The sequence below is a fragment of the Podarcis erhardii genome (assembly GCF_964252035.2).
Source record: "Podarcis erhardii genome assembly, chromosome: 13".
In the NCBI taxonomy this organism is placed as follows: domain Eukaryota; kingdom Metazoa; phylum Chordata; class Lepidosauria; order Squamata; family Lacertidae; genus Podarcis; species Podarcis erhardii.
The window spans coordinates 46,043,628-46,062,589 of NC_138502.1; the positions used below are offsets into that span (position 1 = coordinate 46,043,628).

At 43.0% G+C, this 18,962-nt stretch overlaps 1 protein-coding gene and 1 long non-coding RNA gene across 10 annotated transcripts in view; both read left to right on the forward strand.

Moving 5' to 3' along the window:
• SLC20A2 (solute carrier family 20 member 2) overlaps positions 1 to 18,962 on the forward strand; it is a 102,835-nt gene that overhangs the window by 74,344 nt on the left and 9,529 nt on the right. For all 9 annotated transcript variants that reach the window (XR_014150430.1, XR_014150431.1, XM_081836296.1 and 6 more), the window contains exons 5-8: positions 1,294 to 1,390; positions 4,723 to 4,839; positions 5,542 to 5,745; positions 7,295 to 7,883. Coding sequence is in view for 7 of the 9 variants with exons in the window: in XM_081836296.1 (XP_081692422.1) it covers positions 1,294 to 1,390; positions 4,723 to 4,839; positions 5,542 to 5,745; positions 7,295 to 7,883 (1,007 nt within the window). In the remaining 2 variants the exon portion in view is untranslated. The remainder of the gene's footprint in view (positions 1 to 1,293; positions 1,391 to 4,722; positions 4,840 to 5,541; positions 5,746 to 7,294; positions 7,884 to 18,962) is intronic.
• LOC309327231 overlaps positions 1 to 18,962 on the forward strand; it is a 99,487-nt gene that overhangs the window by 27,347 nt on the left and 53,178 nt on the right. The gene's annotated exons all lie outside the window — the stretch shown is intronic.

Here is an 18,962-nt window from a genome sequence, read left to right on the forward strand (position 1 = left end):
GCGCAATTAATTTTTAAATGAAGAGTTAATATGGTGGACAGATCCAGTATCCAGTGACTGTACTTACCCATGAGGAGCTAAACAACGTTTACTCCCATGGTTCATTTCATCGGAACCTGTGGTTAATCTTAACTGCAGCTGGATTGAAACAAGCCAACTTCAATTGGAATAAAAAATATGTCTCTTTAGGAGCACAGGGAACTACCATACTGAGTCAGACCATTGGGTCCGTCTAGCTCAGCAAATGCCAGGTATTGAACCTGAAACATTCTTCATGCAAACAGATACTCTGCCAATGAGCTTATGGTCCTTCCCTTAGGGCTATTTTGCTTGCTTGCTTGCTTGCTTGAACTTCCAGTTAAACAAATTCATTAAAAAGAGAGGTGGATTTCCTGGCAGCCTGTGTTCTTACCATCAACCTGGAGGAAAGCAAGAGATAGCATGGTGCATGCAGGGATACTGAAAGTTCTTGCAGACCAGCCCCGAAGAAGCATTTATTCTTTGTGGTTCCACTCCTCCCAGCAATTACTGCATAAGGACAGTGAACATAGATTTCTGTTTTGCCGTGATACTGATATGTAGTTTGGCAGCCTGCCTCCTGCTCTAATCAAAACACTCCCTTGGTTATGAGGCAAGGAAGGGTAAAGCTCATAGACCTCCTGATAATTTCCCTTTCCTGCCAATTCTCCCTAGGGAGGTAAAGTGCTTTAATCTTTCTATCTCCTAACAAGATAATTTTCTACACTCTAAAACTGTGTGTGTCTCTAAAAGGGCAAACCAGTGAGAGGGAATGACAGACTAGGGAACAGAACGGACTCATAAGGGATATAACTCAGACTGTCAGATCCTGTCTGCCTAGAAATCTGCCTGTACTCCGTCCCCAGGATCTAGTGCAACCATTTTCACAATTGTTTATTACTCATGGAAATAGGGGCCCTGTCCAGCAACAGGGTGACAGTTGTGTTTCTGTGTGTCTGTGACAATATTTGTTTGGGCGTTGTTGCCTCTTACACTGGAGGCAACAGAACCAGCTCAAGGTGCCTCTTACAGTTTTAACTCATCCAGCCATTTGCTGTTGTCTGTCCGCATTTTTTAATCTGGGGCTGATTTCAGAATTCAGAAGCCACATTTTTCTTCTTTGCTTTGTGCCATATTTGGGTAATAAAGGCTGGATTTTTGCTAGCAAATATTCAGGGCCTCCTCATTTGGAGCGAGTTGAATTTTTTGACTGACTGTATCTGATGCAGTATCTCCAAAGCTGTGATATTTTATCTTCTTTTATTCTTTATACAGGAAGACCCTGTGCCCAATGGTCTTCGAGCCCTTCCAGTCTTCTACGCTGCTACAATAACAATTAATGTATTCTCTATAATGTATACAGGTGCCCCTGGTGAGTATTATCTGACTTATGATGTCCACTATGTTACATGCCGGCTGTAGTAAAACACTCTATGAAGAAGGACAAAGGATTCAAAAATTACCAAATGTAATAATTCATAGGGAAATTTTGGGACTTCTGAATATCATTCTGGATGCTGGATGATTGGTAAAGGACCAAAAGAGATGATAAATGTTACAACTGACAAGACTGGTTTTGCTTTCCGTAAAAGAAGGAACACATTCAGACAGCAGTTCCTGGAAAAGCAAGACAAACCCCAGTGTGTTTTCACCTAAGCCACTGTAGATCTGTGAGGGCCACTTTGCACATCATGTGTATGCTACATAGGATTTTCCACCAAGAGTACAACCCACATGGATTCACAGCCAGCCACAGTCTCTTGACATGTGCACTTGCATGATGTGCATGTTTCAAGACACATATTTGTTGCACTTGATATGCTCACTTAAAAAACCCTAGGCGCATACCAAAGTTAAATGGCCAAAGTTGCCCTGATTTTGTTTCTGTCGAAAGCTGAAACTTCATGTTCTGAATAGGCACATTTGCTAATAAAGAGTAGCTGAATAAAATGCATCCTCCTTACTTTTTATTTTTTGTGATCAGTAGAACCAGGCAACACACCACTGTCCTGTATTATGTTGAACTTGGCACAAGCTGTTATTGCTTTAGTTTTATGGTTAACACCAGATGCAGTTCAGTAGCAATAGCAGATTGTCCAATCTGATGCACAGTGCTCTGCCCATGTGTTTATAATATTACCAGTTTTTTGAGCAAGGAGCATGCATGTGTCCTGAGTTACAGAGGAAATGACTTGGATTTAAAATCTTGTGCTTTTACTTGTATCACAAGTACCACCATGCCATTTAGTTTTTTAATTTTTTTTGTGTGTTAAAAATAGGCAGCTGTACCAGATCAGTTGTATGTAGAGTGACAAAAGATATGGGCAGCTGCCATACCCAGTGAAATGAAAGTACTGACCCAATTTCAACATATTATGTATCAGATTCAAGGAAAGGAGCTGTGCTTAACAATTGCTGGTTTGTATATCATGGGTGAAGTACTGTGAGGGCTTCAATGACAAAAGCACCAGAAATTATGCCCGTGGCTTTGGACTCCCATGCTGTTTTTACCAATTAAAACCACATTACATCTCCTGTCAATTGACAGTGCTGGCTTGCATGACCTGTGTACAGAATTGGGCCTGTAGGTACTTAAGAGTATGCATGCTGTGACGGAAGGCAGATAATTATATGTGCAGCAGTATGGCAAATTCAATGGCCCATGTTGGAGTCATAGCTGGTGAGCAATCATCATGAGCTCTATGTGCAAATTCTTTTTAAAAGCTGCCACAGAGTGTAATAGATGTTTCCTTGGTGTAGAAGTCAAGCCAAAGGAGATGACCTTTACAGTGGGGTGAAAAACCTCATACCCATTTTTCAAATGAACAGAAATGTAGAGATGCCATAGTGAACTTCAGTGCTGAACACTGTGGCAACTCAAACCCTTGTGATCTGGGCAGCTTGCATGAGAGCGATAAAGATCTTGATGGACTTAATAAGAATGGAAAGGGGTGGTGGTAATTTGGTACTGCATTTGAATACATTTGCCACCTTGCTTCCATGGCTTGTTGTTGTTTAGTCATTTAGTCGTGTCCGACTCTTTGTGACCCCATGGACCAGAGCACGCCAGGCACTCCTGTCTTCCACTGCCTCCCACAGTTTGGTCAGACTCATGCTGGTAGCTTTGAGAACACTGTCCAGCCATCTCATCCTCTGTCGTCCCCTTCTCCTTGGGCCCTCCATCTTTCCCAACATCAGGGTCTTTTCCAGGGAGTATTCTCTTCTCATGAGGTGGCCAAAGTATTGGAGCCTCAGCTTCAGGATCTGTCCTTCCCGTGAGCACTCAGGGCTGATTTCCTTCAGAATGGATACGTTTGATCTTCTTGCAGTCCATGGGACTCTCAAGAGTCTCCTCCAGCACCATAATTCAAAAGCATCAATTCTTCGGCGATCAGCCTTCTTTATGGTCCAGCTCTTACTTCCATACATCACTCCATGGCTTACAATCCTCAAAAATGCGAACTATGCTCAGTAAGGCCTTGTTCACCTAGCTGACTTGAAAGGACTTGAGCGTATAGAGCCAGGAGGTCACTGCTTGAAATTTTGGGGTGAAATAATTTTTAAAAATGAAATTTATTCAGAACGTGTAACAGAATGGATAAATAAAAACTGCAACACTCATAACAGAATCATTGGCATTGCACAAAGTGGAGAAGCAAGGAATTCAGTTTCCTATGACATGGTCAGAGTGATCATGCATCTCAAAGGATTAAGAAACATCTCTTCAGCCTAGAAGATGATGACGACAAAGTTGTATTCATAGTCTGTTAATCTCTATGCATGACTGATGCATGATTCAGATGATGTTTTTAAAAGCCATAGAACAGTTGAAGAGGTTCAATGCATTCAGAATAGTACCTACAGAAGTCTCAGAACTTGACAGTAGCAACATACTTCTGGTCTCCCTGACAACAATTGTAGCAACAGATGATGTTCCCATTAATTTGCTGAGAGCTAATGACCAGTGGATAGAAATCGCAAGACATCATTTCATTTCTTTTTCTGTAGGAATTTCTATACTGTTCAACATACAGTTTATCAGAGATTCGTATGAAGGTTTGATTCATCAGGGCAACTCCTATCTCATGATCCACTGGGGGGAAAAATAACTTGATAAAACTTTTGCTTCGTTGTATATTGTCAAAGGTTCTGACACAGCAGAACATACAGAAAATGATCAAGGCTGATGTTTTCAGAGATTGCATACATGTACGCAGAGACTTGTTTAAAGGTGCTTACCCAATGATCCAGATGTTAGGATTTCTAGATGGAATACGGATTCTCTGTTTCACTGTTGCTTGTGAAGGTTGGAGAACAGATGAGCACCACGCCAAAAGCAGGCTATTGGTGTAGATAACCCTACATGAGGTTCAGAACTTGTGTGCATTGATGGTAATGCACTAATTCGAGCAGCCGGGAAGCCTCAGGAGTTCCTGACATTTTGTGAGTGTGCTGACAAATTCTTCTGCTCTGTGGTCTGACACTTTGGGGACAGTACTCCAGTCATTTTTGATGGATGCACTTGAGTCTGTTCCACAAAGGCTGACACACAACCTAAACAAATAGGTTCGAAAGAGACAGTACTAAAGCACGTTGATGGGCCTGGTGCGCTGGTGTGAAGTCACATCACTGAGCTAAAAAAAATGTTACGGTAAATGTTAGAAAACCAATGTGGAAGGATGTAATTTTGTTTCTTTTTTTCAGTCCTAGGAATCGTTCTTCCTATGTGGGCAATAGCACTAATATCAATTGGAGTATCAGTAATATTCGCTATCTTAGTCTGGATATTTGTGTGTCCGTGGATGAAAAGAAAAATAGCAAGTATGTCTTTGGGGGTGGGGGAGGTCAAAATGTGTGTAATTTTAAATCCCATGTCTGAAATACCTTTCCAGTGTGTTTTCTAGAGTAGTGAAATGCTTTAAATATAACTGTGACAGGTGACCTTTTTATGCCTTGCATAGCTTGACATTTTGGTTTTTAGTTGTGTTTTAAAAATGCAGGCCATGATCCAAAGAATGAAAGCTCACTGTGGCTTCAAACTTTTAAAACCAACCAACCAACCAACCAACCAACCAACCAACCAACCAACCCACCCCAGGAGATTCCTATTTCGTATCTTAAATACTTTTGAAATTTAACTTGTTTCCAAAAATTACTTACTGTGACAAATGGGGGAAATGATATTTGAGAAACAGAAATCCCATTCAGCCAAGGTAGCTTTAGACTTCTCATGTAGTACTTTGCGTCCCAGCCAAAGTATTTTATTTATCTAACAGCTAGGCTGCTTTGAGCTCAAGGAAGCATAGAACAGAAATTTAAGATTTAGTGATCTAAATTAGATTGATGTGTAGGTGGAAGCAAATGTTCTGTTTCCTTGGTCTTTGGAGGGAGTTTAATCTTACAGATGTGGGCAACTTTCTGGGTTTCTTGACAAAAGAGCAAAGTATTTATTTAAGTGATACTACTTATTTCTGCTGAGTGGATAATTAACCCATCCTTATAAAAGCTCCGTGTTTTCCTTAGGTCGGTTAAAGAAAGAAGGGGCATTATCAAAGATATCTGACGAAAGCCTTGACAAAATACAAGATGAGGATACACCTGTCTTTAAAGAACTTCCTGGTGCCAAAGCAAACGATGAAAGTACTATTCCTCTTACTGCCTCTGGAACAGAAGAGGCTGGTGTATCAGATAATATCGCAAATGGAAGCCATCCACGTGTACCATATGGTGAGAAACCAAGAGCACATAAATTATTTTCTCTGTCTTCGTGTTGCTGCCTGCTGATATCTAGTGGGCAATTCCCTTCTGTGCAAAACCCCTTCCCACCCCAACTTTTTTGATATACAGGGTGAATGAAAAGAGAGAGTATATGGTTTTGTTTTGCTTTTTTGGATAATTGCTCATGCTCTTTTTCTGGGTGCTTGTGCATAACAGTTTTTTAAAGAACAACACACAGTTGTATGCCACACTGTAATTGAGTATTGTCTTCTCAAATAGCTACCTGTTCATTTACCACAGTTTCTTTTAGTGGATGATGCATTTAAGGCTGCTGTCAAATCAATTTCTGATATACTGGTAATGAACAATAGAAATGACATTATATTTTGGCTGAATTTTTAAATGGCGCTTTAATATTTGAGATATTTGAACTATGTTTCACCAGTAGACAAGTCTATGTCTATGTCTTTGTTTTCAAAGACCGAGAGTACCGTATTTTTCGCTCTATAAGACGCACCAGACCACAAAATGCACCTAGTTTTTGGAGGAGGAAAACAAGAAAAAAAATATTCTGAATCTCAGAAGCCAGAACAGCAAGAGGGATCACTGCGCAGTGAAAGCAGCAATCCCTCTTGCTGTTCTGGCTTCTGGGATAGCTCCACAGCCTGCATTTGCTAGATAAGACGCCCACACATTTCCCCTTTTTAGGAGGGAAAAAGTGAGTCTTATGGAGCAAAAAATACGGTATTTTACTCTAGTAGCTGAACAGGAATGAATGAATGAATAAATAAATAAATATTAATTGCATTTATTCCCCACCCTTTCCTTTAATGAGCTCAAGGTGGTATATATGGTGTGTCCCCCTCATTTAATCATCACAACAGCCTTGTGAGGTAGGTTAGGCTGAGAGGTAGTGATTGGCCCAAGGTCACCCAGAAAGCTTCATAGCTGACTGGGAATTTGAACCCTGGTCTCCCAAGCTCCAGCACTCTAACCGCTACACTGCAATGGCTCTCCATATTCAGTTATTTATGTTATTATTACACCTAAATTGATAATTTGAAATAACATGGTTCCTGCCTGCAGACTTATAATCTGAAGGTAAAGACAAGAGAAATTGGGGAGGATAAATCAATTGGGGAAAGGTGGGTGGCTACCCCCCTCCCCTTCAACAGGCTTTCTTTCGTCTGACATTTAACCTAGAGTGGCTGGCTGATGCTTCAGTCCAAGAAGAGAAGGGCTTGGCAATTGGCGAGGAAAGAGTCTCAGTCTGTCTCCCAAGCAACAAAGTACTTGGCTTGATCATGCCTGAACGCCATTTTCCAACTCTTTGACTAGTGTGGATTCCATTGAATATTCTGGTGTTCTCTCCCTATGTATCTCTGACCAATTGGTCACCAGAAAATGGCCTTGGAGCAGCAAACATGCTCTGATGGAGCATAAATGCTCATACAAATGATTTTTAAAAAGAGTGATATTTCTTTGGCGTTTCACTGTTTTGTTGCCTTTAGGTCTTTAGCTTCCTCTGGAAAAAAAATAATTTTCTTTGCTGTTTTAGGAAGAGCATTTTCAATGACACAGAGTATGGTGAAATCTCCAATTTCCAACGGCACCTTTAATTTTGACGGGCACATGAAGAGCGATATTCATGTGTATCACACTGTGCACAAAGACTCAGGATTGTACAAAGACTTACTGCACAAAATACACCTGGACAGAGGCAGCGACAACCGGCCCACGCAAGAAAACAACTACAAACTGCTGCGGCGCAACAATAGTTACACTTGCTACACAGCTGCCATCTGTGGGATGCCAGTGCATTCGTCCTTCAAGGCGGCTGATACATCAACCCCAGAAGATAGCGAAAAGCTAGTTACAGACACGGTTTCCTATTCCAAAAAGAGGGTTCGTTACGACAGCTACTCCAGCTACTGCAACGCCGTGGCAGAAGCAGAAATTGAAGCGGACGAAGGTGGCGTGGAGATGAAGCTGGCATCTGAATTAGTAGATCCTAGCCACCCCCCTGAAGACCCCGCGGAGGATGAGAGAGATGAGAGGGACTCCTCACAGGTCCACCTGCTTTTTCACTTTCTCCAGATCCTCACAGCTTGCTTTGGATCGTTTGCTCATGGAGGCAATGATGTCAGGTAAATGAGGAGAGCTTGCATATGTGAATGATGTCATCCTTTAAAAGTTCTGTTGTTTGTTCCAGCAGTCCAACAAGGTAAAATCTGCTGCAGAATCTTAGTAATGCTGATCTGTTTTAAATGCAGGCATTGCTCAAAACGTTCCTGCATCTATGGCTGTATCTTCACACTGTGCATAAAACTTCCATTTGTGTGAAGAACAAATACAGAAATGAAACCACGTATCTGAGATTGAGGGCTCCAAGTCTGAACTATTTTTGTTGGTTTTACATTGGATTTCAGCTTCCCTCTTGGTGCCATATTGCTTGTGTACAGGTCTAGCTAGAATTTATCAGCTCTAATTGCTGAGTACTGTATTTTTCTGTGTATAGGACGAGGGTTTTTTTAAATTTAAAAATATTGTTAAAAATTTGGGGTTGCCTTATACACGGGTAGGGGACACGGGTGGCGCTGTGGTCTAAACCAGTGAGCCTCTTGGGTTTACTGATCAGAAGGTTGGTGATTCGAATCCCCGCAACGGGGGTGAGCTCCCGTTGCTCAGTCCCAGCTCCTGCCAAAAAGCACACCAAAAAGTGCAAGTAGATAAATAGGTACTGCTCCGGTGGGAAGGTTAACGGCGTTTCCATGCACTGCTCTGGTTTCAGTGTTCTGATGCGCCAGAAGCGGCTTAGTCATGCTGGCCACATGACCCGGAAGCTGTGTGTGGACAAACACCAGCTCCCTCGGCCTGTAAAGGGAGATGAGCGCCGCAACCCCAGAGTCGTCTGCGACTGGACTTAACTGTCAGGGGTCCTTTACCTTTACCTTTTTTTATATATATACACAGGTAGTGCATAGGGGGGCCGGGCGATTGTTCGCAGCCGCGAGTAGGAGATATACAGCGGTGATTGGGCGGGTGATTGATGTATGCGCCAAGGGCTGTTTGGGATTGGCTGCTGTTGCGGCAATTGGGCGGGTGATTTGTGGCTGCTGGCGGTGATTGGGCAGATGATTGTTGTCTTCTGTGAGGTGTGCGATTGGCAGCTGCGGTCAGGCGGATGAGCTCAACAAATCTGGGCAATCCCCCCCCCCAAAAAGCTCAACAACCCTTTGCAATCCCCCCCCCACAAAGCTTAACAACTCTGGGCAATCTCCCCCCATTTTCTTAATTTGGAGTCCCCCAAAATAGGGGTCGTGTTATACACGGGAGCATGTTATACACGGAAAAATACAGTACATTTTCAGCAAGTTTTACCAAGTTGCTGGCCAGTTTCTTGTTCATAAATTAGGAGAACATTGCAAGGCACATGCCAGTTCAGTGACTTGGAAAATAACCTCCTAGGCAGGCTTAGTTGTATTGTGCATAGAAACAAAAAGCAGCTACTGTAAACAAATAGCCTGCTGTAATCCAAGAGGTTGCTTCTTGCACTCCCCACAAATCCATTCTGTTTTTAATAAAGCGTAGCTTGTATAACAGGCTTGCCTTTATTGGGCCAGTTTTGGGTATCTGTAATCATATCCCATTGATTTTTATACGCACCCATTTGCCACTTCTGGCTCACCGCAGAGTCTTACAGCTTTTAGAACTTCCTGTGCTTGATCATATATCAGATTAATAAGATGAGATATGAATGAGCCTTCTTGGCTTCACAGACAGCCACGATGCTCCACTTTCAGCAAGCAAATAAACCAGGAAACCTTCAATTAAGTGTGGCGTCTGAACTGGTTAACAACTTTGGAGCAAGCCAGGGCATTGAACCACAACTTCAAAGCATGGTTTCCTAGTGTGGGCGAAATGGCAAGCTATAGTTCAAGGTTTCAAAACCTTAGACTTGGGTCTGTATGCTGCTCTCCAAGCCTCTCTGTTTGGCACTCAAGACTCAGCCCAGAGCCCCACCCCCTCTTGCCTGGTTGGAGTGTGTCCGTCAGCTGGGACATTGCATAGAAAAGGGGTGTGTAGAAACTAGCTCACTGTACAAAGGTAACATGTACAGGTGCTGCTATGCTCACTTTTCTCTCTGGCCCTGCCTGCTAAGGGAATGTGGCCTCCAGCTGAACAAGGTTCCTCAACAGTGCTGTAGTTCATTGAAGACTTTGTGGTCACTCACCTGCCAAAAGGAAGAGCTTAAAGGGCTGTCTGTGCATGTGGCCAAGAAACTTACCCATCTCTTAATTTATTAAGAGATGATGTCTGAAGTCCCACTGAGGAAAGTTGGGGCCATCAGAGAGGTTGTGCTGCCTGGATCCATGCCAGTAGCAGATAGGAGCATAGAAACTTGCTTTGTTTTGGCACTCACTTAGTGAGTGAGTCCAGATAAACAATGAGGCCATGGATGGGAAATCAGCTGTGGGATTCAAATCCCTGTGAGCATGAACTGTAACCAAGTTCTTAACTGGAGAGTAGGCACTTCCTGGGTTAATTATACAGTGTTTTTCTTTGTAAAGGAACACTCCCAAGTTATTTGGCATGGCAATGAAGTTTAGTGTTTTATGGTCAGGTGCCCTGTTAATTATTTAACGTAAAAATATCAGCCAAAAGCAAAGGCCAGTTGTACGGCTGACGTTTCATTGCCTATTTTTAATACAGTGGTACCTCGGGTTACAGATGCTTCAGGTTACAGACGCTTCAGGTTACAGACTCCACTAACCCAGAAATAGTACCTTGGGTTAAGAACTTTGCTTCAGGATGAGAACAGAAATGGCGCGGCGGCAGCGGGAGGCCCCATTAGCTAAAGTGGTGCTTCAGGTTAAGAACAGTTTCAGGTTAAGAACGGACCTCCAGAACGAATTAAGTTCTTAACCCGAGGTACCACTGTACAGCTGATAAATAAATTCAAATACACTGTTTTGTATAGTTCAACATTTAATGGAAATGTAATGCAGCACTTAATGCAGTGCTCAAAGGCATTGCATTATTAAAACATATTCAACGCAATGGGATATAAACAAGAATAAAATATGTCAGGTATTATGTAAAAGTGAAGATGCTACTGTCAGTGGAATGGATGAGCTTTGGCTAAAAACTGCCATCACAAAAGAGAACCACATGAATAGCTCTATAGCGGTGCACAAAAATGTCAACTTGGTCCAATTACAATATAAACATAAAAGATGTGAAGAAGAAGCAGGATCTGTACTTATGTGCGATATACTTTTGCATAATGCTATGGAGCATTTGTATGTATTATGTATTAATGCAACAACTGTATGCCCAAGAGCATTTAAGCTTGAAAATAGAACCAATTCTGAAATGAGTGGAGATTTAATATTGTAGTAAAGCACTTGTTGACATCAGTGAGTGCTTGAAGCAATTTTTTGATTTAGGCATATTGTGCACAAATAAGGCGTGCCTCTAAAGCAGGGGTAGTCAACCTTTTTATACCTACCGCCCACTAATGCATCTTTCTTGATGGTAAAATTACTTTAACGCCCCCCAGTGCTCGATGGAAGGAGGATTCAGCCTGTGCCGTAGAACCCCCTACCGCCCACCTAGAATCCTGAAACGTCCACTAGTGGGTGGTAAGGACCAGGTTGACAACCCCTGCTCTGAAGGTTCACAGACAGGAGGAATATCTCATGTAGCACAGTGGCTAAGAATGGGAGCCAAAAAGTCACAGGTTCAAATTTAAGCAGACATGCACTCATTGAGTAATCCACTCTCTCTCAGCCACAGCAACAGGAGGTTAATAATTCGGGCCTCATTTGAACACTGGAAATATTTTTCTTCTTCCACCTTTGGTGTTATCATTCTCATTCCAAGTGTGCCCGTAAGCTGTGTAGTTTGGCTGAAGGTGCCATTGGAATGGCAGTTCTCCATGGGGCATTGTCAGATTGGTGGGTGGGAATGGGGAGTGCTGAGCATTCCTCCTGCATGCTCCTTGATGTGGGCTGGTTGCTGGCTTCCTCTTTCTTTTCTATTTATAATCTGCTCCACAGTTTTATGGGCCTGAATTGTGTTCTAGTGTGATGAATTGTGGCTTTATTTTCAACTGGAATTGTGCCTGTTGCAAGCCAAGCCCTCTTCAGGCTGGATTTGCATATATCACAGTGCTGCTTGCTCCAGGTGGCTGCAGCTCAGCCTGTTAACTTCCCTCCAGGATTGTCCCAGTGATATCTTAATTTCCCCTGCTTTTTCTGATAAAAACACAAAGAGGTAAAAATGTCCTTTCTAAGTTAATGGAGCACAGGGTGAACCAGCAGCTTCTTTTGTCTGCACTGAAAGCATGGCAAATCAGGTTCTTTGGCAGATTCTGAGCTCTTAATGTTGTGGAAGACAAAAAAAAAAAAAAAAAGTTCTTCCATCAGAGAAATTATTGAAATTACAGAATGAAAATTGAAATGTGTGTGAGAAGGGCTGAGCAGGTGGAAGCTGGAATGTGAAGGGTGTGTTTGCAAGACAACCATGGCAGAAAGACGGAATGACACGTATGCAAGAGCTATTGCCATAACTGTTTAGGGCAAAGGAAGGAGGAAAAGATAAGAGAGTTGCTATGCCTTGTGATTAAACCGGTAGAAACTGGTAGAAGGAAGTATTGCCGTATATGGACATTACTACCCCTTTGCTTCCCTTTGCTTGTATGTGTGTAAATGCTTGTGCAGTTTTCGTATTTGGTGTGCCACCTTCCAGCTACCTGCTGGTTGAGCTTGTTTCGCATCGGCCTTGCCACACCTGAATAAGCATCCTGTTTGAGTGACAATTTGTGTCTGGAGTCTGTTGGCTGTTTCAGGCAGCCAATAGAACCCCAATATTTCCCCAAACTTCACTTGTCTGTGCCATGCAGAGCTTTAGAAGCCTCTATCAAGTCCCTTCCCTACTCCAAGTTGTTTTTTCTTCCTAAAAGAAAAAGCCACATGGCAGGGGTGTGTGGCCCTCCAGGCCTTTCTGCCTGGCACTTGGAGCTAAGTCTATGCCACACCCTCCACAGCCTTACTCCCCACCTTCCTTGAGTGCCTGTTCCTGGCTGGAATTTATGCCTTCAAACTCTGATAATGATCCTTGCTTGCCTGAAATGGAGAGCAGGCAGGATTGCATGACTTTGTAGAAACCAGTCTACTCTACAGAGGCAACTCCATAGGTTGCCCGGAAGGGAATGCGACTGATGGGCTCAAAAGGTTTTCCAGCTCCTAAGTCTTGTAGGGAAGATCCCTGAGTCACATTGGCTTTGCTTTCCTGTTCGGTTTCCTGCTCTATAATATCCTTTTTGACATGAGATAGCTAGAGCTTGTACATGCTGTATTCCAAATGTGGCCAGTACGTACAGTTATATAGACCTGTGCGCTTTACTTGAAACATTACAGACCGTCCTGTCAAGAGAGACCCCTGGCCAAGCAAGCAGGCAGAGGCTTTCAGCCCAGGCCACACACTCCAGTAGGTAATGCTTATGTATTGCTTTGTTCACGTGACACATGTAGGCACTAGCGCTGCAGCAATACAGCATTTTTCATGGGTGGGTGGGAGCAGGCACCAGGTGGAGCAGTAAGGGAACAGTGGTGAGATGTTTGAGGGTAGAGCTGTGTGTTCCCTGCAGCCTGCCCAGCACTCCCTCAGCTAACCTGCTGTCCTTGGGTGTTGTGGAAGACCCAGTTCCAATGCCAGTTTTAAATTAGATCCAACTGCATGTCTGGTTGACCTCTGTACATGATTTTTTTTTCCCAGGGGGGGAGGCATCTTGTCTTGGACTGGGTCTGGTTTAGCAACAGGAGACCTGGATAGGTTGGAGGTCACATACTAGATCAGGCAGGCAGGGTAGCATGGGAAAAGGACAGGACAGTGACAATTTGCAGCTGATTCTTCTGGAAAGTTGTGGGTTTTTGTTAAGGCTGTGGGGTCAGCTGACAAAACTCAGATAAGTACTGCAGCCAAGAGAGCAGCCTTGAACCACAAAATTGGGACTGCCTGGCTGGCAGGAAGTGCGGGAGGTAAGGCACTGAAGAGTTATGGTTGGAGGTCCCAGTATGAGACATTCCTCATCCTTGGCACCTTACCCTTACATAACGTCAACGGTGAGCCAGAAGCGATCAGATTTCAACAGCGCCTTTTTAATAGTTTCCCACTGAGCATTAATTTGAACACCTAGTGGGTACTCTGTTGTAACACCACCAACATTTTGAGAATGATTGATTTTGCGTGGTGTGTTCTGCATCTGCGATTGCATTCACTTGTGCTGTTTAGGTTTCTTCCTTCATACCACCCACGACATTTAAAATGCCGGAATAGACTCTTCATTGAGCACCATGCAGCTAGGAACACAGCTGCCAACTGGAAGGCTTATTCACTTTATAAATCAGGTGGCAAGTTGATACCTGTGCTGGAGGCAGCCTGACCTGATGAATTCCCCTGAATAACTCAAGCATCTTATTTCCACAGCCATCAAGGCTGATGACTGCGCTGCTTAGGTTCTGGCGTTCCTTTGGTTGTGTGTTTAATTCATTGGGCACTGGCTCCTGCAGCATTTGCTCTGTTCTTTGGAAATAGAACAGTAGCTTTCAGATTGTATTTTGTGGGTGCTTATTGGGGGTTCTGCACCAAGTAACTTGGTCGTAAGGACATAGCAAGAGCCTCCTGGATCAGGCCAATGGCCCATCTAGTCCAGCATTCTGTACTTATAGTGGCTGAACAGTTGCTGGTGGCAAACCAGCAAGCAGGATTCGAGCACAAGAGCAATCTCCCCTCCTGTGGTTTCCGGCATTGGAAGCATTGCCAGTGTGGTGTAGTGGTTAAGAGCGGTGGACTCGTAATCTGGTGAACCGGGTTCGCTTCCCCGCTCCTCCACATGCAGCTGCTGGGCGACCTTGGGCCAGTCACACTTCTTTGAAGTCTCTCAGCCCCCTCACCTCACAGAGTGTTTGTTGTGGGGGAGGAAGGGAAAGGAGAATGCTAGCCACTTTGAGACTCCTTAGGGTAGTGACAATGCCAGATATCAAATCCAAACTCTTCTTGTTGTTTCCAACTGTGGAGGCAGAACATAGCCATTGTGGGCAAGTAGCTTGAAAGACTGCCTACTATTCCTGACCCTCCCTTGCTACGCACAGCAGCAAAGGGCACCCTATCTGTTTTGTAAAGTAGGCTCCACAGGCTAACTTGAGAGTACATGTGTGTTCTTTGATTTGGTTTTCTTGGTCTTACAGAGCGTATAGCCAGCCACCTGTCTTTATATCCTTGGATTTCTTCCCCCTGCTTATCTTACGTAACCATGGCATGGTGAGGGTCTCGTGGAGCTAAAACCATGTCCCCAAGTCTCTTTTACTTTCTTCCATGAAGCTGAAAGCTTGCCATTCACTCCTAACTGAAAAATTGTGATGTTGCAGTTGGACCCTGTTGTGTGAGCTGCATCTGTTCTCGCCTTCTTGCGCTGGGTAGAGCTAGGCATCCATCAACAGAAACGTCTCCCGGGGGGAGGAGGGCTGTGTCTGCTTGCACGAAGCCTATAGAGATGCACTGCGCCCCACTCAGGTCCCTACAATATACAATAACACCATTGTGAAGCATTTAAAGGATTAATTTAGCAGAAAGATGGTAGGGTCAAAAGCCAAGCTGTTGGAAAACAATGGAAATAAGTGTTCCGTTTCAATTCAAGCCTGGTAATTGGATCATTCGTAGCAAACAATGTTTGTGCAAATATAAATCTAAAAGGCCCGCAGTTCAGAGAGGGAATAGTTTTTCTTGACTTTTGTCGTGGCACCCTACAGAGGCAGCCCAAGGGAAGGGCTGCTATTGTGAGCTGCTATCTTTATCGTAAGCAGCCCCAAATCCATCTAGAGTTCCTCTTGCTCCACATTCAGACCTGGAGCCTGGATTTCAACCCTGTGACAAACAAGGAGGCACTCCTGAATGAGGTGGATCTCTGCTTTATTAAATCATACCATTTAAGAGCCTAGAAATAGAAGGGAAAAGGAAGAGGGAGCAGTTCAGAAAGCTAAGATTAAAGAGGTGTTTTTTTTTAATTAACAAAAGCGGACATTTAAATTTAAAATGGCCATTAGTTTGGGCCAGGCCAATTTTGTACCTGGTGGCAGAAGAGTAGGGAAGGCACATAATCCCAGGAGCTATTTACTTTGGCCAGTGACTGGTGCCAAACATATGGGCTCGTCAAAACCTGGGGCATTTTTAACATAGAGGGAGAAGCATTCATTCTAGGTAAGGGTTTTTTTGGGTTACCAGGTGGCACTGGTAAATTGTAAGTGTCGGGTTGTACAACACTGGATTTTAAATTAAACTGCTTCTCCACCTCCTTGGCCCTAATAGCTCAACTGCAATTGGGGTTTAGTTGTTCTTGAAACACCACATTTCTATGACTCTGCAAACAAAGTTGCTTGACAACCTTTTTCTACACCATTGCAGTATAAGCCTTCCTACTGAGCCGTAAGAGTCACTTGAGTTTAAGGATTTCATTCTGGTTGGCAGTTAGTGTTTTTCTTTTTTTCTTTTTTGGTAAGTTGATGACTGCCTTTAACTCCTAGGGAATGTGTCGGGCACAAAGTTGCAATATTTATATCATTTGAAAGCTGGGGCTCCCATTTTTCAGAAAATATTAACTTCTAGACTTTGCCTTCTTGTTATGCACCATGTCAGACAGTGCCACTGCCCTTGTTCCAGCTGTGTGTTTTGGCAAGGTGCTTAGACTAAATATAGCCATTGCTAGTCCTTGTATCTAGCTGTCAGGTCTTGGGTTGTGTATTCTGTGCATGCCATTCTCCATTGCCAACGTCCTGAGAAAGCTTTGGCTTGTTAATTCATTAAACTTGGATTGTTAGTACTGGTTATTTTATGTATTTCTTCTGGTAACCAATTCTTGCTTTCTATGCTTTCCTAGTATTAGGTAACAGATAGCAAAATCAGTGCTGTAGAATATTGCACAGGGCCATGGATGATTGGCCTATTCATTCTATATTTGGCTTGCAGTGTTCTTGCTGTGAGCTTGTGCTTCAGAAGTGCGTGTCACATAGAACTTCCATCTCTGTTTGGTAAAGAATAAAAATGTGCTCAGCTCCGCCCTGGGGAGAGAAAACTAGATCAAATCAGTGTGCTTCTGAAATGTCCAGTTTTGGCTCCCAGGATCAAAAACATTTAGGCAAGTAAGTGAGTTGCCATTGCATACCTTCAGGAGCATGATTTTATACCACTAAGCTGGTCAGACATTTCATTATTATAGTGGTTTTCTCATGTTTCGTTTAGCAGGAAACTAGGTGACCAAGTCACAATAGGAATCTGAAGCTAGTCTTGACTTTCCTGAGTGTTCCTGTATCATATCCGTATTTCCAAATATGTGTCTCATTTGCTTAGTGCATTACATTTTGAGATGTACACATACAGTCACGGGAAAAAGAAAGTACACCCTCTTTGAATTCTGTGGTTTTACATATCAGGACATAATAACAACCATCTGTTCCTTAGCCGGTCTTAAAATTGGGTAAATGCAACCTCAGATGAACAACAACATATGACAACACACATGTGTTGTTGTTCATCTGAGGTTGTATTTACCTAATTTTAAGACCTGCTGAGGAACAAATGGTTATTAGTAAGTTCTGATCTGTAAAACCACAGAATTCAAAGAGGGTGAACTTCCTTTTTCCCATGACTGTACCCATGTCTTTAAGTGAATGCTTAAAAAGATAATCTGTGGCGCAGTGGTAACCAACATGATGACCTTTGAATGTTACTGGACTACAACTGCTGTCAATCATACTTGAGCTCATGGGAGTTGTATTCCAACAATATATGGAGGGGAACGCAATGCTTACCCCTGCTGTAGAGATCCTCCAAGAATAAAGGTGAAAAATGTGTAAAGAATATATGCTATTAGGTTTGTGGAAAGAGAGAGAGAGAATGAGAGATCATCCCTGGTTATTTTCACCCCTCTACCCCTCCCAAAATGAAGGTTAAAAATTACTGAAAATAAATTGTAGCTAGGAATCTATTTCCCGTAAAGCACATGGTATCATGAAGTGACAGTACTAGTACACTTTCTTCAGAACTCACAGGGCTATTAGGGTTTATAATTGTTCAGGGAGGGAGCTGGGGGATCATGAACTTTCCCCCTCCCCTCCTCTTTCAATGCAATGTCCTTCAACCTACCCCATTGTAACCAGGGGCATCCTTATTTCTGCTTATGGAACCCAGTACAGTGGTGCCTCGCAAGACGAAATAAATTCGTTCCGCGAGTTTTTTCGCCTTGCGAAGCACGGACTTTGGAAAAGCTTCAAAAATCACCAAAGTCTTCAAAAACCTCAAAAAAGGCTACCACACCGCGTGCTGTGAGTTGCTCCTCGAAGTGAATGCACGGTTTTAAGAAAAAGGAAACAAACTTGCAAGATAAAAGGAAACAAACTTGCAAGACGTTTTCGTCTTGCGAAGCAAGCCCATAGGGAAATCCGTCTTGCGAAGCAACTCAAAAAACGAAAAACTCTTTCGTCTTGCGAGTTTTTCATCTTACGAGGCATTCGTCTTGCGAGGTAGCACTGTATCAGATTTGCAATGCTTAAGCTAGCGATGCATACATGCCAGCAAAAAATATGTAGAAAAGTGGTCACAATCTGCTGTATGTTGTGAATGTAGGGACGGCAAAGGAAGCATTTCATAAAAGTGCATCAGGGTATCTTCTGATTCCTATATTTTGCTTACTAAAAAATTTTCAGCCCACCTGTCCTGTGATTTTTCAAAGTGACTCACAAGCTGACAAGGAACAGAACAGTATCCTTTAAAATATTTTACATGCCAATGACACACCAGATTGTAGCTGAGTACCTTTGAACTCTGCAAGCAGCAGGAACTGAGAACACGGTTCCTGCTTCTTGTTGTCCCCATAGTGGATAAAGAGGGAATATGAAGCATGGTCTCTTCTGAGGATCTTGTGAGAGAGAAGATAGTAACCAGAGCAAAAGCACTTTTTAAAAACAGCATTAGGAATTGCACAATGGATCGGCCCATTAGCCCTCATATTGTCCTATCTCTGTGACATAAGAAAAAGTTAAAACTCCTGTTTTCTGTTGTGTAGTAGATTCATGCCTGTGAAAACGCCACTCTGGTATTTCCTTTTAGAGGAAGATAGCATGTCTCAACATCATGTGTGCAATATGCAGCAAGGAAGGGTGTAAAAA